At 37.0% G+C, this 20,661-nt stretch overlaps 2 protein-coding genes across 2 annotated transcripts in view; one reads left to right on the top strand and one right to left on the bottom strand.

The window, feature by feature from the left end:
* The window catches only part of LOC145991790 (proclotting enzyme-like), a 50,982-nt gene extending 45,700 nt beyond the window's left edge, over nt 1-5,282 (top strand). The window contains exon 11 of the mRNA XM_083127840.1: nt 4,723-5,282. Within this exon, the coding sequence (XP_082983966.1) occupies nt 4,723-4,902 (180 nt within the window). The 3' untranslated portion in view covers nt 4,903-5,282. The remainder of the gene's footprint in view (nt 1-4,722) is intronic.
* A 4,927-nt stretch (nt 5,283-10,209) lies between these two features.
* Vps13B (vacuolar protein sorting 13B) overlaps nt 10,210-20,661 on the bottom strand; it is a 136,110-nt gene continuing 125,658 nt past the window's right edge. The window contains exons 47-50 of the mRNA XM_083126671.1: nt 18,999-19,192; nt 17,055-17,234; nt 16,338-16,472; nt 10,210-12,992 (exon numbers count right to left, since the gene is read on the bottom strand). Coding sequence (XP_082982797.1) covers nt 12,750-12,992; nt 16,338-16,472; nt 17,055-17,234; nt 18,999-19,192 — 752 coding nt within the window. The 3' untranslated portion in view covers nt 10,210-12,749. The remainder of the gene's footprint in view (nt 12,993-16,337; nt 16,473-17,054; nt 17,235-18,998; nt 19,193-20,661) is intronic.

The following is a 20,661-nucleotide window of genomic DNA, read 5'->3' as shown; positions in this document are numbered from 1 at the left end:
TTAATTTTGTCCATAGGAACAATAAATCAAACAAATCACACCGCCCTTTCTATACAACGCAAAAAGTTCCTGTGAAGAGCTTGCACGAGTTCTGAGACTAGCGAAGCATGCACACGGCAGTTGAAAGTTCTACTGCACTGCCATAGAGTATCGTGCATGCAAAAATGTGTCCAGGGCGAAATTCAGAATGATTATGTCACGATGCACACCCAAATCATCATTAGCTATAGGGAACGAGAAGTATTCATAATTGTAGCACTGCATGTGAAGAAACTTGTAGAGAGATCTTAAAGATCGGCAGGTGAATAGAATGAAGAAACAATCGACTGAGTTCAGGGGAAAATGCTGCTGGTCTCCAGACTGGGGAACTAGACTCGTAGAATCAGCCATGACGTCAGAGTAACTGATAAGTAGGTATGCTTGGTGGGTTGCATAAGCCTGCAATCGAAGATTGTAGGGATGGGTCGATATGAAATTTTGGCCGATACCGATAAAGTACCGATATAAAATTTACCGATACCGATAACCAATATTCTACCAATCCAATATAAAATTAGAAATGGCCCTTGAAGAACCTAAAAGGTTCACTGACCTCTTTAATAAATGTGTGTTTCAAGGTGACTGCAGTGCAAGATAAATTGAATATTTAGACATTTACTTTTTTAGAAAGTAGGGCATGGATATTATCCATAAAAATTACAACAAAGTGGCAGAATTTTGCACTAAATTATCAGATAATAATCAATATATCGGATTGGTAAAATAATCGGTAATTTTACCGACAAACCGATACACCGATATGCCTATATCGGCCGATACCGATAGAGTACCGATTAATCAGTCCCATCCCTAGAAGATTGTAACATACTTGTGGTGCAGACCGTACATGAAAGTATTTCCATGCCTGCTTTGTACGGGTTTGTGAATGGTGCACATGACGAGGGAGACTGAAGATTGGAACTCCAGCGAAAATAGAGGAAGTACATTTTTTGGAAAGGGGTGTGTATCTCCTGCATCTGGAGGACCGTGGCGTAGAAATGGCACAAAACAGAAGATGTGCGTTGGTAGCTAGCACAGGTCCCATTGACCAACGGTCGCAGTGAAGTCCTGAGTTCAACAAAACAATGTGAAGCACTCTGCAGGTGTATGGGTGCCAGCTGGAATCAGAAACTGCTACTCCACGAACTGAGAGGCGATGATGGATGGAATCGCTCTCTGAAGTCCACTGGCGCGTGGAAGGTTGAAGGCTTCTCGGGATAGCTCTTCTGCGTAGATGTCAGGTAGATACAATACATAATTAAAGGTTGGAATAGGTATGAGGAAGCAAGATGAAAAAAAGGAACAGGGTAGGTTACCAAATACATTCTCAAATATCAACTAAACCAGAGTGTGCCATTCAATAAAAGTACAAAATCACTAACAGCTAGGCCAATGTTAAATAAAATATAACAAATAATAATAATCAGTAGGGAATTACATCAATATTAAGTAACTGGATGACATAAAAGTTAAAAAAAAAATCTGTGAGACGTTAATTTCAGCATAATGCATTTCCAGCTACAGCAGACGTAAAGTGGAGTGAGAAGGGGAAAAGTAGGAGCCATTGGTTGAGAAGATGCAAGGGGAGTCTTGGACAAGAGAGTCCGGGGTTTTGGGAGTATGAGAGTAGTCGGTTTGATTTTGGAAAGTGGACATGGGTTCAAAAAGTTGTTCGGGGAAGATGTACAGAGAAGTTAGGACAGTCTGTCTTTAGCTTGGAAAAAGGAACGTTGTTTGGGAAAGTGTAAAGAGAGGGAGAGAGGAATACAGAGTGAGAAGTGAAGAGACGTTTTAGGAGACAGTTTTTTGAGTCAGATAAGAGTGTGTGTGTGATAGTTGACTTTGGAACTATTATTGATTATCTCTTCGAGAACGAGACAGGTAATATCCTTCTCTCTCATATGCCAATAATGCCGGTGCAGTCTTAAGGTAATTTAAACCTAAAATGTGTGAGTTGCCATTCATTTAAGAGTTGTGTAGGTTAAATTTTTATCTAGGTACCTCCACAGATGAAGATGCAGCATAAGCGAGTGGCCATGAGCTAACGCTTCCCCCTATGGTAAGATCCCGACCTATTAAGGTTATTAATAGGGAACGGAACTTTATGTGCTAAAAAACTCAGAAATATTTATTTTTTATGTGTCATAAATGTTGAAAATATGTGATAAAAACAGGAAAATATGTGACAAAAATAAAAATATTTGGTAACAAAAACAAACTATAACATGCATTTTAAACACCTGAAATTAGTTTCTAAATGATTACCTCTTAGCGACCTATTTTTTGGAAGAGTTGCAGCGGATCACCATAGTTTTTTCCAAATTCTCCATTGTAAATCTGTGACGATTATCTCTAAAAAGCATTTATATTGTGAGAAAGATCGCTCCACGTCACAAGAAACAATTCTTGCATATTTGAAGCACGAAATGTCACTAACGCTGAAGTTTTCCAAAGCTTCCTCTTCCTCTACTTCACCTCCTTCCAAAACACATGCAATTTGGCACAATGTTTGAAAACCTTGGTTTTTCCCCAAAAGTTCTGTACATTTAGACATTTAGATCCAGTGAGTTCTTTCAGTTTCGTTTCTACTATACGGACTTTACCAATGGAAGCTGCCAAAGTGTTCGCGGACGATTCAAGCTTTCATATGGAATTAGAGAGAATGGACAGGTTTGTTGAGATGTATGCCAATTCGACTTTTAAGGAGGGCTCCATCAACAGTTCTTGCAGAATTCTTCTTTGTCGAGATCATTTACAACAGATACAATTTTTTTCAAAGTTCTGGGCATAACATCTGCATCGCGTAACTACAGGTGTAGGGGGAAGGGGAACCTCAGGACATTTTTGTTTAAAAATGTCTATTCTTCTAGGCGACTTGATAAAAACTTTCTTCCCATTTGAAACCAGTTTATCGACATTGGGAAAAAGAGCTCTTATCTTTTCACATATTCTATGCAACGCATGCGCGACACATGTAACGTGCACCATTTTGGGGTAGCTAACGGCAAGACCACTGCATGTAAGCTGCAGCATCTGTCAAGAGAAGAACATTGTCAAATTTTATGCCTTCTGGCCACAATAGCTGCATTGCTTCATTAAAAAGCCTTGCTATCGTTACTTGTAGCCAGCCACAGCTACTCACAGCTATTTTCTCCCAATAGGATCGTAGGCGAGGTGCCAGAAGTCTGCCAGCGAGGGTGTTCAAAGACAAAAAACCTAGCACTCTCGATATGAAAGAGGTGGGGAGAATAAACATTTTTCCTTCGAGGATTTCGAGGTAGATGAAGTCAATGAGCGATTTTATGTATTTAAAATGAAAATTCGCAAAATATGTATTTACATACGGAAAACTGGAAAATATGTGTTTTTATGTAAAATAAAATTTGCTGTGTTGACATATAAGGCTATGATCAGAATTTTTGCAAAAATGAGGGTCTCTATCTTATCGCAGAAAAAACATTTATTTACCTGAAGTTCCTTTCCCTAGTTATTAATGACCTGTAGAGGTCAACCTTTTAAGGTTCTTTATGGAATCATGTTCCCAATGGAAATCCTTCATAAGAAGGTGATAACACTAACCACCACATTGAAAGTTAATGCACATTGTAAAAGGGCAACCTCCAAGGTGAAGTGGTAGCACAATGTGCAATGTGGGATCGAGTTCCAACCTGGGCATGGATTTTCTGTGCAAGTGTCCCTTCACTAATTTTATCATATGATCACTTATTCTCATCTCCGTCAATAAGCCAAAAGGTGGCAGAAAAGCAAAGTAAAATAAACCAAATCAATCAATCAATTGTTATTGTAAACATTTGCAGATAATTAAGACATGTAAAATATTTTTCCATATATAGATTCGTGACCATCATCTACAAGAAAGGATGAATTGCAGCTGTAGGAACCATAGCTCTCAGTATGGTGGTGGAACGTGCATAGGAAAAGATAGAGTATCATTTTAGATGCATGTAGAGCTGTGTTGAAATTTACTAAATTAGAAGAAACTTCAATGTATGTTCTTTCATGTTATCTATACATTTGATTTGTTGTTTATCAAGTCTCAAGTGAAGCCATAGAGTTCTTTTGTAGACACCTAGTATTTTAAACTAGGCGTGATGAATATATTGAAGATACCAAACGGATATTAAAACACTTAACTGAACTATGTGGCACAACAGCTCTTTGAGGCCAAAGCCTGCCACACAGCTTTTTCCTTGGGCGACATCTTATCTCATTACTGCTACTTTCCAGCATTTGAGACTGGAAGCAATCCTGATACTGGTATTTAAAAACACTGGAAACCTAGCACTCACAATACCATTATACCAAAATATCAGTACTTTTGTGTATTTACTATTTTGGTACCCTCTGCAAGTTTGGCATCTTTTTTTTTTTTTCATACTTCATTGCGTTTGGCATCTATTGTATTTTGGTTTCTTTGATTTATTTCTTTACATGCAATGAATACTGAAATTCATTGCATTCTGTTATTAAAATTCTGTATCAAATACTCTTAATAGCAACATTTTTCTCTTTCACAACACTCCACCTCCAGACAGTCAAAATTATAACTTTACACTAACTACTTCCTTTACTACTTTAAAACAGTTCCAACAACAGTCTTACATTCTAAACTGCTCCATTGTGCATTAAACAAAAGTGAAAACTAAAAACCTTTTATTTCAGGGTGACAGTGGAGGTCCCTTGTTCCTAGCAGATGATGGCCTCTACAGGATCATTGGGATAACAAGCTTTGGGGCTCCTCCAAATTGCGCGAGCCCAACATATCCAGACGTATGGACAAGAGTTACCAGTTACCTTTACTGGATTTCTATGGTGTTATCAAATAATGGAACATTAAGTTGATTTTGTGAATTCTTTTTCTTGCTAATGGAAATCTATCCAAACTTTTGTTTTAGTAATGAAGATGTACATTAACACATTCTCGACAAGCGATAAGCATAGCTCATTGTACTACTACTATCCAAGAAGACAGATGATTGCCACACATATACATGCACATTGTGAACAAAGGACAGGCTATATTCTCACCATGTCTCTTTGTCAAGTGTATTGTAACTACTTCTTTCAAATTCCAACCACTAATTAACAGATTTGTATTGTTTTTGTCACTGCTGAGATTTACTTGGACTCGTATAGAAAGAATAAGTCATGAAGAAATATTTGCTTCAGTACACTACGAAGTACATTGTGCTTTTGCTTGTGCTCTTGAGAATGCCACTGAACAATTTAGATGCAGATCACATTGTGGAAATTCACAGGAATTCCACTTCCAATTTCAAAGTTAGTGACAATTTCAATTCTGAAGAGGAAATGGTTTAGATATCATTTCTGTATTACATATTGAAAATATGTTTTCAATAACATTTTTAACAATGCCGTATTTTTTCTTTCAAAAAATTGTTGCAGGAAAGCATTTATAATTGTGAGAAAAATATATATAATGTAGTATATTATATATCTGTGGAAAGATGAAGTTTTGTATATTTCAGAAAGGTTTAGTATATCACAACTTGGAAACATTCTTTTGTGTGATAGTTTGAAAAAAAGTCTACATGGATAAACACGATGCTTTTAGGTTAATCTGATAATGAGCAAGACGTTCTTTGTCTATTTTTTTGATAATTTGGAATACATCTAAATAGTCTTGCTGGAATAGAATAGATCTGCTTTGTCGTACAGATAGTTAATTTTGGCAAGCCTAAAGTGATATATAATCAGTTTGGCATACCTTGTTTGCAGAACCCTCATGTAATGAAATGATAAACATTTATTTCAGTACTTACGCCTTTCAGCACAATTTTTGGCAATCCTGTTGGAACGCAGGTGCACATATGCAGAAGTCTCCCATGCTTAGGCAGATGCAAGCCTAGCAATCAGTCTGCCATGGAACGTTGGACAGTTCAGATACAAATCGTGGCAGTAGAGGTGTTCATGTGAACAAGTTCATTTCAGGAGATGCAGTTGGCACTGCACTGAGAAGCATCATAATGCCATAGAATTTGCCTCCTCCAACCTGAAGCCTTTTATTTCTACATGTTGCCATTAGCTCTCCATTGTTTGACTCATCATATAATGTTGCAATGCTCTGGCACGGGCTGATGGCGACCCTCGTTGGACTGTCATCGCAGTGCCTGCTGCGTCCCCTGAATGGAACACGTTCGGATGAATGCCTCCACTGCCATGATTCATGTCTGAACCGGCCAAAATTCCATGGCAGACTGATTGCCAGACTTGCAGCTGCCTAAGCATGGGAGATACAATATGTGCCACTCAATATATACTGGGTGCGGCAACTAAAAGTAAGATTTGTTGCTGGGTCTTTGCACGTGTTTTTTTTAAACAACAATGGTTGTGACCAGTTCAAACCTGTTCTGCACCTGACTAATGTAATGTGAGACGGGTTATGAGCAGCAGTTGAAACAAGTAGTAGTTGTTGTAAGGTTGCTGAGTTTCGAGTTCCGAAATGGTCTTAAATCTTGAGATGCGTATTTTCATAGTGGAAAGGTATTTTACATTGAGATCATTCAAGGATGTCAGAGCACATTTCAGGGAAAAGTTTCCCGACACACCAGCACCTCAGAAGTATGCAGTACAGAAGCTAATTAAGAAATTCTTGAAAACTGGTTCCGTTTGTAACAGGAAACGTGCAACACAGAAGAAAGTGCGAACTGATGACAATATTGTGGAAGTGCACAGCCCTCAGAAGTCAAGAAGGCGATTATCCCAAGAAACTGGAATATCTGACAGAACATGTTGTCGTAAACTGAAGTTAGATTTAAAACTTAAACCATACAAAATTATGGTTCTCCAGGAACTTAAGCCTCCAGATTATGTGAAACATGTTAAGTACTGTCGATGACTACAGGAAATCATTGATTCTGGTGAAATGGATCCTTTGCTGTATTTCATGTCAGATGAAGCATGGTTCCACCTCTCTGGCTATGTTAATAGCCAGAATAACAGGATTTGAACCGATACTAACCCCAGATCAACATTTGAAATCCCCCTTCATGATCAGAAGATAGGTGTTTGGTGTGCTGTGTCGGCACGCAGGATAGTCGATCCATTCTTCTTTACTGACACTATCAACTCAGATAGTTATCTGCAACAACTGTTTTATCCATTTGTAGAGCAGCTAAGTGAGGAAGAACAAGATTACGTCTTTTTCCAACAAGATGGTGCAACAGCTCATGCATCAAACCAGAGTTTAAGTGCAGTACTTGAAGTGTTCGAGGAGGAGAGGACAGTATCAAAGGGCCTGTGGCCTCTGAGATCACTGGACCTAACGACCTGTGATTTCTTTGTGGGGGGCATTAAAGAGTAAGGTATACAAAAATAATCCGCACACACTGGCCGAATTGAAAGCAAACATTTCTGATGACATTGCACACATAACAGCAGATGAGTTACGGCAGGTTACTAACAACATGCTCCGTAGTCTTGACCTTTGTCTGCTCTAAGAAGGACACAATTTTCAACAATTGTTGTAATTGTACTTGAAATTGTAATGTAATGTAAAAATAAAAAACGGCCTAGTAACAGTAAAAAATTGTTAACAAAATATTAAATATTAATGTCCGGGCCACTTTTAGCTGCCACACCCATTATACATACATACTTATAAGTTTATGAGACTATATGGCTATTGTGGATATTAATACTTTATGGTAACTTTTAGGGTGAAGACTGATTTTGGTAAAGCAATAAGAGTAACTAAGAGAGACAGTCTTTTCTGAGGTACCTATTGTAATCTAACACTAACAAGGGAGGTTATCTAAGTGTCCCTCTCAGATTTCCATGAAACTTGGCAGGTATACAGAGGGCCCAAAGGAAGAAATAAGTGTTTTTTGTTTCGGCTAAAAAACTGTTTTAGGGGGCAACCCCCCCCCCCCCAATATCAAGATGAGGAGAAATTGAAGTGGGGATCTGACCCCTGTATCTCCCTCCGATTTAGATGAAACTTGGCACATGTATAGAGGGGCCCAAAGGAAGAAATGCATGTTTTTGTGTTTCAGCTAAAAAATTGTTTTAGGGGGCAAAATGTCAAGATGAGGAGAAATTGAAGTGGGGATCTGACTCCGAAACCACATAAATATGACATGGGAAGAACATGCACATAAAATTGGAACACACAGAGCACACAGCTGTGTTTGCCAGTGATATGCACTTCATATTTCAAGTGTGTCCCTCTTGTGTATCTGCCAGTACTATTAGCACAGAACTTCAACCACCATCGTCCTTCACGATAGCACTTGCGTTTGGTACCGAGAATTCTACAGTTATGTGCTGTGTGTGTTCCAATTATATGTGTGTGTTCTTCCTATGCCATATTTACGTGGTTTCGGGGTCAGATCCCCACTTCAATTTCTCATCTTGACATTTGAGGGGGGCTTTTGCCCTCTAAAACTGTTTTTTTAGCTGAAACAAAAAAACACGTATTTCTTCCTTTGGGCCTCTCTATGCACCTGCCAAGTTTCATGAAATCGGAGGGGACACAGGGGTCAGATACCCACTTCAATTTCTCCTCATCTTGACATTTGAGGGGAGTTTTGCCCCCTAAAACAGTTTTTTAGCCAAAACGAAAAAACATGTTTTCTTCCTTTGGGCCCCTCTATACACCTGCCAAGTTTCATGGAAATTGGAAGGGGACACAGGGGTCAGATCCCCCACTTCAATTTGTCATCTTGACATTTGAGGGTTTCTTTGATCCCTAAAACAGTTTTTTAGCAGAAACAAAAAAAAACACATATTTCTTTTTTTGGGCCCCTCTATACACCTGCCAAGTTTCATGCAAATCGGAGGGGGACACTTAGATAACCTCCCTTGTAAGTATTGAAACAGTCCTTTTTCTTATCCCCGGATGAGCTATTCAGTTGCTTAATAATGAAGATCAAACCTAGTACAGAAGTTGTAAATTACTAGTGATTCAGTGTGCTCACCTTAAATTGGTATTTTTATTTCGTTGAGGTAGCATAACCACAGATCCATCCTATGTTCAATCCCCACAATCTTTGTTTTAAGAAAATAGTTCACCGTAAGACAAGATATTAAAAAAATAATAATAATAATAGTAACTCCCTGTTCACTTCATGGGGACATGAATATACATATGGTATGTTTAGGCAGGACCCACCACATTCTCAACCAGTCTGGAGGTGACATGATCAACACCATGCTCTAGCCACCCTCACGCCCTGGGTGCTCATTGCTTAGGAGCTGCATGAGTCGCAGAGCTGCTTTATGCAGACATTGTTTACAATTCCTACCTGAAATCACACACAACAATAATTAATAATTAAATTGATTACTTACTTTACTATTTGCCACTTGAATCTCTCTCTCTCTCTCTCCATGTGGCAGTTAACATGTCAACTGACTGCATGATTTACTACCCAGTTTTGCTTTGAAACATTTTTAGATATATTTATGCAAATATCAGACTTCAAAATTAAATATATTACTGTAGTAGATCAGACACCGCTAATTCAGAGTATATGCCACAAATAATCTTTACATACCTCTAATTTTTAAAATAGGTAAACTCGCAAATAACTCAGGTTACAAAGGTACCAAAGTGATAAAAACATTGACACATTTACCAGTAAAACTTCTGAAACCATTTCAATACAATTATTTCATCCCATTTTTTTATAATATTCATATGTACATACGTAATTAAGTGCATCTTTTTCACCAAGATGTACACAAAAAGTTATGAAAATATATTTTACCAATAAAACAAATTTAATTTTATCATAACGTATATATATATATCTTATTTCAAATATTCACATACATACATATGTGTTGTGTACATGTACACACACATACACCTACTTGTGCAACAACGTAATGGACTACACAACATATTGTGCAGATGTTTTCATGTATTTCCTTCTAGAACTGAATGACAACATATATTTAGACAACTGACACAAGCTGCACAACAGAAGAAAACATAAATAAATAACCCCACATATGCATAATTTACATATTTCCACCTACTCCAAATACCCCCATATATTGGAATGTTTAATAAAAGGATAATAATATTTGTTTTGGTTTGCCTAAGTGTTATATCTGTGCATTTCTTAATTTGTAATTAGACTTTTGATGTATTTTTGTATGCTTGTTCAATGATTTTTATTAAAAAGATTGTGTAAATTTTTACTTTGTATTAACATCAACAATTTCAAAAGACAAGAATATTCTTTTGTAGCTGATATGTGCAACATCTTCACAGATTGTTGTTCGTTTTTTTTTTATTTTGTTTGCTACATATGCAAGTAGTGGTGTGAAAAAAATATATTTCGAATGTGTTTTAGCATCCACATTGTAGAATCATCCAAAGCAGCAGAAAAGATGATGGAAAAAATTATATATTTTATATTTTTTACTTCAAAATGCAGTCATCAGAGAACTGGCAACGAACTTAACATGCTTAGAAAGATATGCAGCATATACATTGTGGTATATTGAAAACTCGCAGGCATCCCAGAAAGTCTAGGATGCTTCTTAGGCACTACCTGGTTTTGCTAAGCCCATATGATTTTTTTCCCATTACTATACTGTTGTTGACATTTGTAGACATCCCAACATTATTATTATTAAGATTCAAAGCAGCAGAAACTTTTTTGAAAATTAGTTTCATTTCATGTCTTTATGTGCTCCTGATCACTAAATTAATTTCAAATGGCTGTTATGTACTGAACTTTCAAAGAACAAAGTTGTTGAGTTTCAACACAGAAATGTAATATCACTCAATTCTGAACTCCTCTTATTGCAACTGACTATGCCATACTTTTAAATCTATTTTACTTGCATATATGCTTCACTTAAAATAACAAAGAAACATACTAATAAGAATTTTGGCCAATTTAAAATGAATTTGTATTAAAATCTACAAGACACAGCTTACCTACAACTTTTTGCTTCTATTTTTAATGTAACTACAATTATTTTGTTGTTATGTCAAGATATATGTACTGCCAGGTGTGGTATGATACACTGGTTCCCGTTTATTGATGGTTGATAATGCACAAAATGGGAAAAAAAATCAGTGCTAAAAAAAAGTACTTTAAAAGACATGTCTTGCATACTACACATTTGCATAATGAGATAGTGCAAAAAATATTTATGTGCAGTGAAGTTCCTTCCCTGAGGTAGTCCTAGTCAAGATAAAACCCCGAGATCGATACGAACTGAATTAGAATCACTTTGCACAATCCTGATGGATGTGTTGATATCTTTAGAAGATTCCAGATACCTGAATAGTTACAAATTTTGGAAAACAAACACACCCAGGACTGTACCTGGGCTATTATGTGCTAACATTCTGCAAATTTAACATAATAAGAATTACATGCAGTCATACAATACCAATCTTACCATAGTTTTGCTTTGGAACATTTTTAGAAATATTTATGCAAATATCAGACTTTAAAATTAAAATTGCACAAATTTGCTGTCAATTAATACTTTGGCACTCTGCTTACTGCACAGGACAACACTTCTACTGTTTCTCATTGTATTACTGTGTTCCTCGGGACATGACTCCACTCAACCCGTATCTTACCTCTTCTTCAAAAGTCAGAAGATGCAAAAGAAAAAGAGAAAATGTACAGCAGTCCAGAATGGATTGCAAACTGCTCATTGCACAATTGGGTAAGCTTGGACTTGGTATTAAAGGAGAAGGTAGTTTCAAAAGATGACTGCCTGCAGCCATCTTCCAAGTATTTACAGTCAAAAGTCCTATTTACATAACATCTTGGAACTTTACATTTCCCCAGAACACAAAACAACCATAATCTGAAAGCTACATAGTAACACTTTCCATGCTTGGCTCTGTAATCAATAGGTTAAGTAAATGGTGACCATGAGAAAACATGTTCAAGTTTAAACAAAGTAGTGACTGTAAGTACCTCAATAATGAACCTAATTTGGGCTAAACCCTTGTTTGCAAGACAAAATTTGTAACAAACAAGTCTACCCAGATAACCAAGTGGTTAAGGTTTGCAGAGAATACTGGTGGAGTCACAAATTTCATTGGTTGAGTGGTGAAATGTTTTAACAATCCCAACTGACATATGTGATTTTTGGAGAACTTTAAGACCAAACATTGGATTCAGATTCAGTTTTCTTGAGCCAAGCATTTAAGTCTAACGAAAGTAATTTGTTTAATTACAATTGAGTTACAAATATAGTTTACAATACAAACCAGTAAATTAATAATTGATCCCAGTGTTAAAAAAATATATGACACTTGAATTAAAGCTAAGCATAAATACTGAATTAAAATACTCAAATTAAAACAGATCTCCAGATGAAAGCTGAAATTTTACCAGAACACCAATTGATTATTCCATACAGAATTATTAAAAATGCATACACTGGAAAAAATTATATAGAACTCTCAAATGCTTCCAATCTCATATAATACATGGTTCAAGATTTATCTTATTTACATTTGAAAAATAATTCATTTGCTTATTTATTTTATACATGATTCCTTTTTTTCACTTACAAAAATTACTTCAATTTTTTTTTAAATGAGAGATGGCAGTGTGTTAATATGATCACCATATATATAGGAAGAAAGTGATTTGTTATGCAAGTTGTAAAGTTTAGTTTTTGAGAATATCTCATTTTATCACAGCAAAGAATCCCCTACATCATTTTAAATGCTTCTGCTACAAAACCAAAAATCCCTTCCCATGCTTCTGGCGTTTGGCTAGGGAAAATACTGAGATGAAGAGGTTTCGTTCAGAGGGATTTGTATAGAAGACCAGGGTCATTTCCTGATGGTCCTGCTTTGCAGGTTCTGCCAAGTTTCCTGATTGCGAAGAGGCCTCTGATTGGTCCTCACCTTCGTTGAAGTTCACCCCGCTTAATCGGACAAAATCCACTATCCGTGAATGGGATAAATCATCCACCTGAAATCATACAGTACTTAGGTTCGTTCCTATTATTTGATTTATGAAAATTTCCCAAATCAAGCATGCATGCACGTGTGTGAGTGCAATCACCTGTACATATGATGTCAAAGAATAAATACAAACCAGAATAATAAATAAGTCAGAATTATCTAACAGAACTATGAATTGAATGATGAGATTTGATTACAAAAGTATCTTTATTCAAATTGGATGTATAAATAAATTTTACACAACAAATGGCTATTACGTAGTATTTGCATTTTGGTTATTTAACATTCTTTTCTCTCACACTTTATATTAATTCTGAAGACCTGAATGAAAAACAGATAGAAACGGATGAAGGAACTATATTTTGAAAAAAGATACACTGTTCTGCATAAAACTCAGAAGAGCACATTGCATTTTCTCATGAAATGAATCAACAATGCATGAAAACAAGCAATGAAGAAGTGCACTTACTTAAATGTATTGTTCAACTCGAGTATGTGACACCCTACAGGTGGATTCTTTCCAAAGTTTATATGTGATGCATGCACCTCTTCTCTCACTTGTTTATATGTGATGCATGCACCTCTTCTCTCACTTGTTTATATGGTGCTGTCACCTACAAAGGTGCCGAAGACCAAAAAAAGTATGCCCTTGTGCTTTCATTTCATAATATTAAATTGGAGAATCAAACTTCTATGATTGACTTATTGCACAAGAGGAGGAAACCTACTGGACTCTGCGATAGGGTGGTTTGTGTAATCTACTATAAAGTCAGAGATTTTAGGTTTGATTCCTGCTTAAGGCATGGATGTTTGTGTTTGTACCACAATCTATTTCTACACACACACACTCACTCTCACTCCCCTTTTCATAATTGATTATTCATTCTTATTGTAATGATAAACCTAGAGCAGTAGTAATGTGAAACACAATCATAAGAATATGAGGGCTACACCAAAGAGTGAGATTGATGTTTTTGTACAGATGGTTATTATTCTGGTAGAAAGGTTACATGATATCTTTCAAAGTAGTATTTCCCAGACTTGAATGTACTTATGACAATGTTTGTACTAGTCCGAAAACACATGATGTAAGTCATTCTTTGCAAGACCCTTGAGAATCGCCTCACATTTCTTCAGCACTGCTTGAGTGTCTGCAAAACGAGGGCCCCATAGCTTTGACTTGAGTACAGGAAACAGAAAAAAGTCAAACGTCTGTAGTGGATGTGGTACACAGGTGATGTTGAATTTCGCCAAATACGTATGCCGTGCCATGATTTGCCACATGAGGTCGTGCATTGTCATGATGAAGTTGCCACCCATACCGATGAAGTTGTGGTCGTTTCTTTGCAATGTGCCTCCTCAGTGTCGCCAATACTGGCATTTAGTATTCTGCTGTAATGGTAGTGTGTGTGCTACACTATTCCCTTACAATCAAAGAAAGCGATCAGCATCACCTTACCTGCAGATGGAACAACTTTTGCCTTTTTCGGTGTTGGAGACCCTGGCGATTTCCATACTGTGCTGTCTTGTTTTACTTCTGGATTGTGGTGGTGAACCCATGACTCATCATGGGTGATAACTGATTCCAGAAAAACATCACCTCCATCACCAAAGAGACGTAGCACCTCACGACATGTGTCCACTTCATTGCTGCATACTGCACCTCACCTCCATTGCGTGTTATGCGAAATGCACACAGTGCCTATAACAAAGAGCGTTGCTGCCAAACAAAGGACCCGATGGAGCTGCCATTTCTGAGTATTATGAATGAAACCCCACTCTTGTCCAATATGCACATCACAAACATGTAACGATACAGGATGCTGTGCAAAAAAAAAATAGTCTCACTCTTCGTTGATCAGCCCTCATAGAAGAGAAAAAACCAAAAAGGCAACTAGGCATATGGTTCAGAATATAAATCTAAGAGATTTTCATGCCACAAATATAAATATAACCAAATAACAGTTGGGCTGAAAAGTTCATAGGCTAACATAGTAAAAAATATTTTTTTGACAAAATTCGATTTTATTATTCAATATAGTTGCCTTCGAGGGCGATACAACAATTATAGCGGTCATACAATTTTTTGATGCCATTTTTATAGTACGATTTCTCTTTAGCCTCAAAATAGGCCTCAGTTTCAGCGATTACCTCTTCATCAGTGCGAAATTTCTTTCCAGCGAGCATTCTTTTAAGGTCTGCAAACAGGAAAAAGTCACTGGGGGCCAGATCTGGAGAATATGGTGGATGGGGAAGCAATGCGTAGTCTATTTCATATAATTTTGCCATCGTTTTCATTGATTTGTGACACGGTGCATTGTCTTGATGAAACAGCACTTTTTTCTTCTTCAAATGGGGCCGTTTTTTCGTGATTTCATCCTTTGAACGCTCCAACAACGCTATGTAATAATCGCTGTTGATGGTCTGGCCCTTTTTGAGGTAATCGATGAATATAATACCATGCGCATCCCAGAATACTGATGCCATAACCTTGCCAGCCGACTGTTGCGTCTTTCCACGCTTTGGATTCGGTTCATCACATGCAGTCCACTCGGCTGACTGTCGATTGGAATCTGGAGTGTAGTTATGGAGCCATGTTTCATCCATTGTAATATATCGACGGAAAAATTTGTGTTTATTACGGTTGAATATCGCTAAACATTGCTCCGAATCATCAAAACGTTCTTGCTTTTGATCGATTGTGAGCACGCGCGGCACCCATTTTGCACACAGCTTTCGCATGTTCAAATATTCATGCACAATATGTCCAACACGTTCCTTTGATATTTTTAAAGTCTCAGCTATCTCGATCAACTTCACTTTACGATCATTTAAAATTATTTTGTGGACTTTTTTGATGTTTTCGTCGGTAACAGCCTCTTTGGGGCATCCACTGCGTGCATCGTCTTCGATGCTCATTTCGCCTCGTTTAAATTTAGCAAACCACTTCTCAACGGTTGATTTTCCTGGTGCAGAGTCCGAATAATGTTTATCAAGCCAAGCCTTGGCTTCAACAGTATTTTTTTTCGCCAAAAAGCAATGCTTTATTAACACACGAAATTCTTTTTTATCCATTTTTTCACAATAACAAAAGCTGCTTCACTCACAATGCTATATCTCACGAACTAATTATCCGGCAGCTGTGAAATTTATACACGTATCTTTTGAAGGTTAGTACTAAGTAAAAATCACATGGATTTAATTCTAGTAACGCCATCTATGAGTCAGCCTACGAACTTTTCAGGCCAACTGTTATGTTATTTTCTCATTCATGGACACACATTTATCCTGCTTCAATTGATTTTTTAAAAAATAAATAATAGCATAATAATACTAAAAATGGAAGAAATACCTCAGTCAGGGTGTTCTGCTGCTGATAACTGAGGTGGAGAAGTGCAGGGTTGGATCCACGGTCCAGATGTTCAAGTTCTGACAGAGAAAGAATGTGCTGCTGTTGATCATCTTCTGTACTTACTATGATTACAGCCTACGAGGAGACAAACAATATTAGAATCAACTTCATATACACTGCACCTTTAACACCTTCAATCCAGATTTCTGGAACTTGAAAACCTTAGTATTATTTTAGTTTTGAAGGCAAAAATGTTCTTAAGTTTTGCAACTCCGATTTTACATATTCTTGCATTTTAAGTTGTCATTTTTCCTTTCCTCGATATCCTGAGAAACATATAGTTGGCATTCCAATGTACATATATACACAACATGTAAATTGTGTTATCAAATTGCATACAATCCTGCAGATAAATGGAAAATGTGTTTAACATAAAATAACAAAAATACTCATGCCTGTACCAGGTCTCGAATGTTGGTATGTTACTGGTGAGATTGTGATCAAGCACTCAACATGTTTGGCCACTAAAGCAATGTTATTTTGTTATCATCTGTATATAAAGGTATAAATCAAGTACCCCAGTTGTGTGAGGGACACTTCCAAATTCAAAGTATATTTTTAAAGGGTAAAAACACACCATGTATCCTATTTTCATAGGTTAATCACGAGGTTACTAATTGGTCCTTCCCCAGTGGAAATAATTTTATAGAAACTTACCTCTGAGGTAAGAAGCAGAGCTACCCCTTGGTAATTCCCAGAGGGAGAGAGACAGGAGGCTTCTGTTACGCACAGCAACGTGTTGCCAGCCGAAGAGTTTTCTTGCAGGAATTTCCACATGTACTTCAACTTTGAGTTTGCACCACACATGGAATGCTCATCTACAGGCTGCTTTCTTGCCTGCAACAGGAAAAAAGGAAATAAAATATGCGAGTTCAAGCCCATAAGTTTGCAAAAGAAAAACAGTTTCCAGTTCTGACATCCATTTAAGTTTTTTGACACTTTTCTACTTTCATATCTTTGCTGGTTATAAACTCTAGTGAAATAATATGCAACACATTAACATCAAGTTGGTTGCAAATGTTCCTGAATTTTGATAAATGAAATGTGGATTTTGAACTATTCAATGATACATTAATTTATTATGTCATTCTGCACAGTAGCATATTTCAATGTGTACGTACGTACACACACTTACATGCGTGCACAGAGAGGGAGGGAGGGAGGGAGAGAGAGAGAGAGAGAGAGAGAGAGAGAGAGAGAGAGAGAGAGAGAGAGAGAGAGAGAGGAGGGAGGGAGGGAGGGAGGGAGGGAGAGGGAGAGAGGGAGAGAGGGAGAGAGAGAGAGAGAGAGAGAGAGAGAGAGAGAGAGAGAGAGAGAGAGAGAGAGAGAGAGAGAGAGAGAGAAAACCACATCTTCAGGTGTAGATGCTTCAGTGTTTCACAAAATACATACAATACTATGAGTTAAAAATGATTATGGCTCAATTTTCTGATGACAAAATAAAATATTATCCAGTTTAATAGTGTCCTGAATTTCTGGATAGAAATTACAAAATAGATTTGTAATCACAAATATAACAAGGTTGCAATCTGAAGGAACAGATCTTTCATCCAACTTGACACCCCCCCCCCCTCCTTTTCCCCTTTAGCGTAAATGCAGCTAGAGAATAGTGCTGAGCACACATCTATGGCAGTGATCAAGAATATGTGGGACCTGACTTTTCAACTTCCTGTGTGCCTTTACAACATGATGTGATGAACAGTGGATAACTTTATCTTTTATATCAATGCTTATCTTTGATCACAAATATTCCCAAGGAAGTCATTGTCTGTTTCGTTGACACTGTCACCATTAAGGTGTTATACAACCCACATGTCATAACAGCCCTTTGAAGGAACGGAACTGTCAAGTAAATTCTAACTGGGTGATGTGTGGTCAGTGCATCAAGGTCCATAACTGCTGTTTTAGGTTTTTCGAGACCAGAAGAAATGTTATATAATTTAATAATATGCGTAATGCAGAATTTACACATAGTTGTTAAATAGTAATAATACTACTAATAATAATAATCATTTCCAGTATTTGAAATCATCCATTAACATTCAAAGATAACAAATAACAAACAATGTGAATTAATAGTTTGGGAAATGAGAGATGCAGTAGTAAATTAATTACAGAGAAACTTAGTACTCACATTTTCCGCAAAACGTTTTTTTTTAGGTTGCCCTATATTGAAAATGTACATGTCAAACATAAAGGGCAAACACTCATAGACACCAAAATCAAGGAAACACATGCCGTAATGCACTTCCAACTCGAACTGAACTGATTCCCCTACTGCAGCAATTAACACCGGTTAAAGGCAGAGACGACATGGATGTAAACAGACAGGTGACACCAGTGCACCTAGTGACTACTGAGGAACTAAAAACAACAGAAACAAGTTCCAGCAAGGATGGTGGCAGTGACCACCAAAATTAATAGGACAAACTGAAAACAGTTTCACGGAAAACTTGAGTACTAAGTTTCTCTGTAACAATATGAATTTCAACATGAAAGCTTCCTTTGCACAATGCAAAACTATGATCTTTATTCAATCATATGCATTCTGACTTACCATGAATTAAGACTACTTGTGAATCTGCAACTACTACTACATACCTTTGGCATATTGCTCCACCCAGCACCATGCAGAAGTCCCTGGCCCGTGAGTGCCACCAGCTCGGCTGCCCCGCTTAAGGGCTTCGTGAAGACACCCACCAGGCCACGACCAACACTTGTGACTAGACCTCGAGTGGATGCACCATCGTTCATCACAGACTGAATTGGGTGGTGAGCAATTCCACCCACAGCACCTGAAATATCCAAGTTTAAATTATTTCATGCAAACACAAATCTCAACCCTTACTTTTGATTTCCACTCTACTGAATTTTCAATTCCGGATTCTATATTTTCCCGCATTATATATTCAATGTTGATGGTTTCAACTTAGTAAAATGTCATAAAATTTTCCTTGATTTTTACATTACAGCTTGGTCTCCACTTTATCATCTTTCAACCTCTACTGAAGATGTGGTCACGTTTCACATCAATCAAAAGTTCCATAATCTTTCCCTTTTTTTATGATGAAAATATTCGATCGAATCTCCCACGCTCGATCATACTGGACTGGTAGTGGAATGATTGAATCCCGTATTTCAGAGCCTAATAAGCAGTACTGTCAACCTAAAACCCATACATGGAAGGAAACCACTCCATGCAATTACAATTCTAAATCATAATTCCGCATATTATCATGTAAGGCTCAAATACAATACATATAAAAGAATTCAATATTCGGCTGAAACGTAATATGGATACAAATACTAACAGACCTGCCTGAGCAATTACAAATATCGTATCACAGTGCAACAAATACATGTACATCATTGTTCACTTACCGAAAATGATCATATTCTGCAAAATAATAAAATGTAGTTATAACATTCAATCCACATCATTTTAATGTGACAATAAACGTAGAAACATAAAATGTCAGCCTTGGTTGTTTCAGCCGATAATCATCTATTTCATTTTCACATATCTCGGTAAGATACACAAAACTGCATTTTAAAATGAAGATGATGACTACGTTCACTTATTTTTCAATTTCACTTTGTCTTTTACTTCACTATCCATATTTGAGGATCTATTATATTAGACAAATGACGAAAATTCGTGTACTAATAAGGTCCGAGAGTTTGACGATATTCCGCTCGTTCTGCATGCCATCTAGCGTTGCCCGAGGGAACTATTTGCCGCTCAAGCGAAAAACACTTGTTGCAGTACTCTAATACAGGATATATATTTTTGAAAGGACACAAATTCACGATAAATAAAAACTGACAAAAATGGTAAAAAAAAAAAAATCTGCAGTTAATTTTCTTCTTTTGGACCATAGAAAAATGGCTGTAAAGTGATGGCTTGTTCAGTTGTGTATGTAGAAAGTCTGGATGTATTTAATTATGCAAAGAAATCTGTTTTCGGGCACTCATTCACGAATACAGTGTCCTATGTAAAACAAAAGAAGTTTGTTATTTTTTCATTAAAATTAAGAGACTATTCAAAATGTGGCCCTCGATCCCTCTTCTCTATTTAAAATATTCAGTTATCCAAAGGCACCCATCCAAGTGAGGGAGGGGCAATGTACAAGGTGTTATGATTTCTTCTTCATTCTGAAAATAGCAGGAAATACTCGAGCAAGCTTGAGTGCAACAAAAGGAAAGCAAAGGTCTGATATCATGTTGCAGCTCTTGTTAGTGTGATCTAACTGACAGTGGTAGA

The sequence above is a fragment of the Lepisma saccharinum genome, chromosome 8 (assembly GCF_977018435.1).
Source record: "Lepisma saccharinum chromosome 8, izLepSacc3.1, whole genome shotgun sequence".
Lineage (NCBI taxonomy): Eukaryota > Metazoa > Arthropoda > Insecta > Zygentoma > Lepismatidae > Lepisma > Lepisma saccharinum.
This window is presented reverse-complemented; position numbering and strand designations above follow the sequence as displayed.